The sequence below is a fragment of the Xenopus laevis genome, chromosome 7S, assembly GCF_017654675.1.
Source record: "Xenopus laevis strain J_2021 chromosome 7S, Xenopus_laevis_v10.1, whole genome shotgun sequence".
In the NCBI taxonomy this organism is placed as follows: Eukaryota; Metazoa; Chordata; class Amphibia; order Anura; family Pipidae; genus Xenopus; species Xenopus laevis.
In genome coordinates, this window is record NC_054384.1 from 34346651 (window position 1) to 34353806 (window position 7156).

At 36.0% G+C, this 7156-nt stretch overlaps 1 protein-coding gene across 1 annotated transcript in view; it reads right to left on the minus strand.

Moving 5' to 3' along the window:
• LOC108697216 (cGMP-dependent protein kinase 2) overlaps positions 1-7156 on the minus strand; it is a 90959-nt gene that overhangs the window by 38155 nt on the left and 45648 nt on the right. The window contains exons 6-7 of the mRNA XM_018227133.2: positions 6874-6937; positions 1569-1646 (exon numbers count right to left, since the gene is read on the minus strand). Coding sequence (XP_018082622.2) covers positions 1569-1646; positions 6874-6937 — 142 coding nt within the window. The remainder of the gene's footprint in view (positions 1-1568; positions 1647-6873; positions 6938-7156) is intronic.

Sequence of the window (7156 nt, forward strand, 5' to 3'; positions counted from 1 at the left end):
AAAATGAGGAGAGTCGCCAGAAAAACTCATTAAGTTGGCGAGGTTGTATAGAAGTCAATGGGAATATTCTCTAAAAATCTAGTTAAAAAAAATGCACATGTTTTGCCAGCATTTTTTTTTCTGCATCTGTGTTTCTTTTTTTATTTCAAACTCATATTTTGATAAATCTGCCCCTAAAAATCAAGAAGGCAAATTAATAAAATGCAGTATAATCATTAAAAGCCAAGGAGGCAAATTCTAACAGGTGACACAATACAATAGTCAGATCAGAAAGGAAGTTCTGATCTATCAGCAGACTAATGCAGCACCAACAAGGCCCTTGCTTGGTACGCAAGTTACTCAGGGTAAAGGGCCATGGCGGTATTATTATAATATATATATATATATTAAATATATACATACACACACACACACACAAGTTCCATAGGTATAAGCACTCCCATGCAGGTATGTATCAGACCCAGGTGCTATTCCTTGGCATTTGTACAAAGTTGCTCGAGAGTAGGAATGCACGGGTACTGAAACGTTGGTCTGTTTCTTTTTAACGTTTGAGTAAATAAAATAGATTTTTTACTAAAATCCCAGTGTGCATACCTACTCTCGAGCAACTTTTTATGTATACGCACACACACACATATATATATATATATATATATATATATATATATATATATATATATATATATATATATAAATAAATATTGCAACAACATATTCCACAGTGCTTGTATAAAAAAAATATACCCATCATTCAAGATTTCCCCCATACCTTATGGGTCTATATAAAATGTTTAGTATCCTACCGTTTAGTGTCTGTCTTTCATTCCCCTTTTATTTTCTTGTATTTCTCTTCTGCTTTACTGCACTATCCCTTTCCAGCATTTCAGTTCATATATGTTTCTAACATTTTTTTTTTACATCCCATATTTCTCCTCTACTTGCTGCACTTCTTAAGGTGATGACACGCAGGACATTTTGTTCATTGCACTCCTCCAGGCAATAAAATGCCCAAAAATACCTTTGTATTGAAGTCCGAATTGCCACTGGCAAACCATTTACACTGCATAATCGCGAAGGACTAGGCAATGTCACACCATAACACAATTCAAACGTTTTACTAGCAGATTGAACATTTCGGACATTTGTTTGCCTATGCTGGAGGAGATTTAGCCCAAGCAACAACATTTCACATTTACCATCTCCCTAACGGCTCTTACACACAGGTGTTTTTTCTGTGTTCTTTAAACACATGCTGAGCCAGAAAAACTAAGTGCCTTATTTTCTGTTCCAATCGTAACTCTGTTTTATGAATATCTGAACGCGCAATAAAGAAACTTGCTGCGTCTAAACAAATGCACCTGTAATAAATCACAGCTCAGAATGCTCATGAGTACAGCATTCACTGCCTCTAATGAATGTAGCTTTGCCCCAGCAGCCGCAGCTGTCATGATTTTTTTGTAAAAAAAAAAAATTAATGTAAAAAAAAAAACAATAACAATTATTAGTTTGATCAAAAACAGTTCAGACTTTTATTAGATATTTTATATTCCTAAATAACCCATTCTTACCTTTCCTTTGGCAATAATGAAAAAGGTGTTACCCTCTTCTCCTTCTCGGATGATATAATCCCCTTTGTCATAAAAATCCTGTCAAAAGAAATATGATAGAGAAAGCTATCAGTGGTCCAGTGGGAACAGGAGGGCTCTGTGTACAGAAATATAGATAGGGTTTGCCTTAATCTATGTAGCAATCTAGCACTCCTGTAACATATAAGATCAGTGCACATGGAGCACCTTCTGCAATCAGCAGATAAAGCGAACCTGATTGCAAATCTTTCTGCTGACTGATCTTAATGCTAGACAGAGCAAATAAAATCAACCATCCCACACTAATTTATCTCACAAAAACAATGTTCTTGATATTATACTGTAAGTCATTTCATTTTCCAAAGCAGGATAATTTTCTCTTCATTTGTACTAAATGATCTCCCCAAATTTAATTATGCAAATAATGACTGAAAAATAATTTTGCCATTTAATTGCTTCTTCCGATTATCTTGGGGGCAGACAACTGTGTGCTTTTCAGAAGCAGACACCGAGATGCCAACTATAAAGGAAAGATGAGCTTATCGATGAAATATTATGTCATGCAACTTATTTAAAGGAGAACTAAACCCTAAAAATATATATATAGGTATAAATGCTGTGTTTTATATACTGAACTTACAGCACAAACCTAAAGTTAGTGTAGTGAAATGATGAAAGGGGTAGTTAAACTTTAAGTAAACTTTTGGTATGCTATATATTGGACATTATTTAGCAATGTTTTGAAATATTTGCCTTCTTCTTCTGACTTCAGATTTCTAATGGGGGTCACTGATTCCAGAGCCAAACAACTATCGCTCTATGAACCTACAATTTTATTCTTATTATTACTTTTTATACCTTATCTTTATATGTAGGCTTCTTTTTTTCATATCCCAGTCTCTCATGCACATCACTGCTTGGTTGCAAGGGTAATATGGATCCTAGCAACCAGACAGCTGTTGAAATTCCTGCAACCAGATAGCTGTTGAAAACTGGAGAGCTGCTGAACAGAACGCTAAATAATTCTAAATCCACACATAATCAAAAAATACCAGTTGCACATTGTCTCAGAATATCACCCTCTACATCCCATTAAAAATCAATTTAAAGGTGAACAACTTCTTTAAAAACTTTAAAGTTGTGCACTTTAAAGTTTGGATTTTGTTAGAAGTGTCAGTGACTCACATGGTCAGTGGGCTCTGAGCAGCTGTAGAGAAATTAAGCTTAAGGGTTGTGACAAATCATCAAGTAGAAAATTAGGTTCATATGTTCTGATGTTATTATAAAATTTTTATGCAAACTACACAGCTTTCCAAGTTGCCATGCAATGACAAAATTCTTTAGTAATCAGCCTTGTATTGGAGGAGTTTTAAATTGTCTATTTATAATTTATTGTGAGTCAGTCCCTAAGTTCAGGTAACTAACAACAGCACAGAGCATGTGCAGTGAATTAGCAGAAAAGAAGGCAAGGAACTGCTAAGTGCATTTGATCCATTCATTTGAATCCTATCAGCCTGTAGTGTAGGACTGGCCTACCGGGATACCAGGAAAACTCCCGGTAGGCCCAGGTGTCAGTGGACCCTCTTGCTTCTAACCATTTGGCCTATTTCATTGTCATTCCCTATTTCTTTAAGGGGCTTAATAATGGAAGAATAGAATATAGTATGTAGAGATAAAAGACATGTGGGGGAATGTAATAAAAGTCGGTAACGGAAAAACTATTCGCAATGCGATAAGTTATGCCTTTGCGCAAACAAATTTTGATTTGCGTGAACTTAATATAGCTTTTGCGAACCCGGAAACTGTTTAGCGACCACTTCCGACAGTGGATGACCGTTTGCGAATTTTATAGTTTGCGCCAATGCGCAGTAAATGTAATAAAACTTCTTACTGAAAAAGTCGTTATGTTTGCTCCAAAAGATTATGACACCTTCAAGCACTTCTTAAGAGTGCGCAATAAAAATTAAAAATTCGCAATGTAATAACAGTTTAAGGAACAATATTACATTGCGAGATGTGGATTTTTATTCTTATTAGTGCAAATTGTTTTGCTCTTTGCAACTTTTATTACATTCCCTGTAGGAGAATAAAGAGGTTGAGTGTGGAGAGGCGGAATAATAGTTTGGAAAGTGAGCCCACGGTTTAAGGTTTTCTGGGGGTCACTGTCACACAGCAGAGCTGAAGCTGAGGTCAGTATTTGGGGCTGATCTCAGTCTGTGTGTGGCCGCACACAGGGTGATCGGATTGAAATCAATTGAGCAAAGGCACTGAGCCTGCAAAAATATGCAGGCTAACTACAACCAGAGTCAATAGCCTGTGTGACCATAGCTTTAAGCTTCAGTTCTTCTTTACCATCTTCATACATGTAAATATATACATAAGTATGAGTGTGTCTGGAAGGGGTCTTGCATTAGGATCTAATCATCAATGAAACAATTAGAGCATAAACATGCTAAAGTCACTGCATACTCAATGAGTGGAATTCTAGAGCACATTGTTACATTTTCTTCTGCATTTTCACAGACAATAGGCATCAAGTTCCCTGAGATTGTACCTTAAATAATTTCATAAATTGCAGCACTTTTGGTCAAAAAACAATGCCCATATGAAGAACAAAGCTGTGTTCATCCCTTAGAATTTAACAAAGCATCTATATTCAGTTCAGCATCCCATTCACTGAATTATTTGCACGTGTCAGATGGAGGATGAGCAATTTGCTTGGTGTGGGACAAACAATTAGTCAAGCAACAGTGCTCTCACCAGCTACTAGATTGTAATTGTTCTCTTTATTCTTGATGAGAAGTGTGTTGCTCCACTGTGTCAGCAGAACTCCACTGCTGCACTGTAAATCCACTAGAATTTTAATGACATTTATTTTTGTGGCTCACAGAAAGTGCTTGTTTGCCCTTCTGTAATTAAATGAATGGACAACCAATTAAAGAAAAAATGTCCTGACCAGATTGCCACTTGTGAGTAAAATGAATATCTTAATCAGATGATGCCACATATTTAAGTCAACTCTCACCATAAGTACCCACTTAGCAGACTTTATACTTAATTTATGGTGAGCTGATGAAACTGAGAGTATGTGTCTGTGTGTCTTTATCTTAGTTATTGTTGGATGAGAGCTGCCTCAGTATGTCAGTTTCAATCATTATTTTCTTCTTTCCCTTTCAGGGTTTCTGGTCAGTTATAAAAACCTGCAATTCAGTAGATAGCTTTGTTTCTATTCAAGATATTCAACTCAATATACTGTCATCTCCATGCCCCCGGCCAGCCATATACTGTTGGCTGTAAGATATGTATGACGTTTTATATTTTTTCTGTTTTATTTAGATAGATATATGGAAAAAGGTTTTGTTAACTTTTCAAACAGCGTGAACATGCATCTAGCATGAATAAATAAAATGTTCTTATATTTTCAGTACTAGGCACAAGAAAGTTGAATGTAGAAATGGGAGCTTTAAAGAGGTGGTTGACCTTTACATTAACTGTTAGGGGCAGACTTATCAAAGGTCGAAGTAAAAATTTGAATAAAAAAAATTAGAATTTTGAGCTAATTTTTGTGTACTTCGACTAGGGAATAGTCCAAATTCGATTTGAATTTGAAAAAATAATTGAATAACAAAATTTATCATGTACTGTCTCTTTAAAAATTTGACTTTGACCTTTCGCCATCTAAAACCTGCCAAATTGCTGTTTTAGCCTATGGGGGACCTCCTAGAACCTATTAAGGGGCACATTAACTATAGGGCGAAGTGACTAATGCTGGCGATGATTCGCCAGTGTGTCGTCATTTCGTTACCATGCCAATTTACTAACGAGCACAGGCGTCACTTCGCTAGCAAAGGAGATAGACGCTAGCGAACATTCACATTCTATCACAAGGCGATTTTTCTCACTAGGTAATGGACGTAACTCCGCAAATTCACTAAGATGCGGATTTTACTGAACGTTACCTCTTTCGACAGACTTGCCTTCGCCAGCTCAGACCAGGCGAAGTGCAATAGAGTAGATAGGACTGCCTCAATTTTTAGTGGAAAAAATTTCTAAGTCCCAAAAAACGCTGGTGTCTTTTCATTTTTTCAGAGTGAAAGCCTGCAAAAGTCCTTAAAAAGGGTTTTCGGTAACGGGGTTGCCCCATACATTTTCTAACATATGGGACATTAACTATACTGTGGGCTTATGTGTAGGGCATTTTAACAACTCTATTTTCTTTATTAAGGTTCCTTACTTACTTGTGTAATGTTATGTATTTGCTTCAACATATCCGTCCATTAAATGTTATAATTTCCCGCCGTATGCAAATTAGCCTGAGCGAAGACCTCTAACAAAGTTGCGTTAGGCATAATTGAATACTAGAGCATCTTCGCTTTGATTGCCAACATAACACTAGTGAAAATTCCCCAGCGTTTGGTACCCTGGACGCAACTTCGCATTTTAGTAAATTAGCATTGTCTGAAAGAATTTTTGCCTGGCCAAGTGTAGCGATGGGTGTGAAGCCATCGCATGCGAATTTTCGCAGGTTAATAAATTTACCATAATTGGTGAAAAAGCAAAAAAATTTTTGGGGAAAAACTTTGATTCGTCGATTCGAATGCGATATTACTTCAATTTGTACGATTAGAAATCGATCAAAAACTGACCTATTCGGCCAAAAAAAACTGATTTTTTTTTTTAAATAAATTTTGGTTGGTGTTTTTTAATTCCAAATTCGACCCTTGATAAATCTGCCCCTAAGTATATTATAGAATGGTTAATTCTAAGAAACTTTTCAATTGGCCTTCCTTTTTCTTTTTTATAGCATATGAATTTTTTGCTTTCTTCTTCTGACTCTTTCCAACTTTCAAATGGGGGGTCGCAGACCCTTTCTTAAAGCAAATGCTCTGTAAGGTTACGCATTGATTGTTATTGCTACTTTTTATGATCCATCTTTCTATTAAGGCCCTCTCATATTGATATCCCTGTCTCATTTTCAAACCAGTGCATGGTTGCTAGGGTAATTTTGAAACCAGATTGCTGAAATTGCAATCTTGATTGCTGCTGAATTAATAAGCTAAATAACTTTAACAAAAATAAAACATGAAAACCAATTGCAATTTGTATCAGAATACCCCTCTCTACATCATACTAAAAGTAGATTTAAAGTTAAACAACTCCTTTATCTATTTAACAAGGAATATACCCCTTTGTGGGTATAATAACATGAACGTCAATGCTTTATTAGAAAATAATCAAAAAAGGGCAGAACCTTTAGTATTTGTGAGACAGGAAATAAAATACGTACAACTTCCAGGCAGTCCACAATCTTGGATAACTTTTCTTCAGGCAAGTCTTTTAAAAGAGAAACACTAAAAAAAAAAAGGCAAAAAAGTTATTTTTTACTGTATAGGATTTTTAAATAGACATTGACAGCACTGTTATTCATTCCCTGCTCCCTGCCTCTGTTAATATAGATTTTCACCCACTCTCTCTCCTGTAATGTCTGTTGCCCACATTCCTTAATGATTTCCTGAAAGCCGGAGCTGCTGACTGACAGAGACTGGATCATATCACAGTGGCGCAAGACT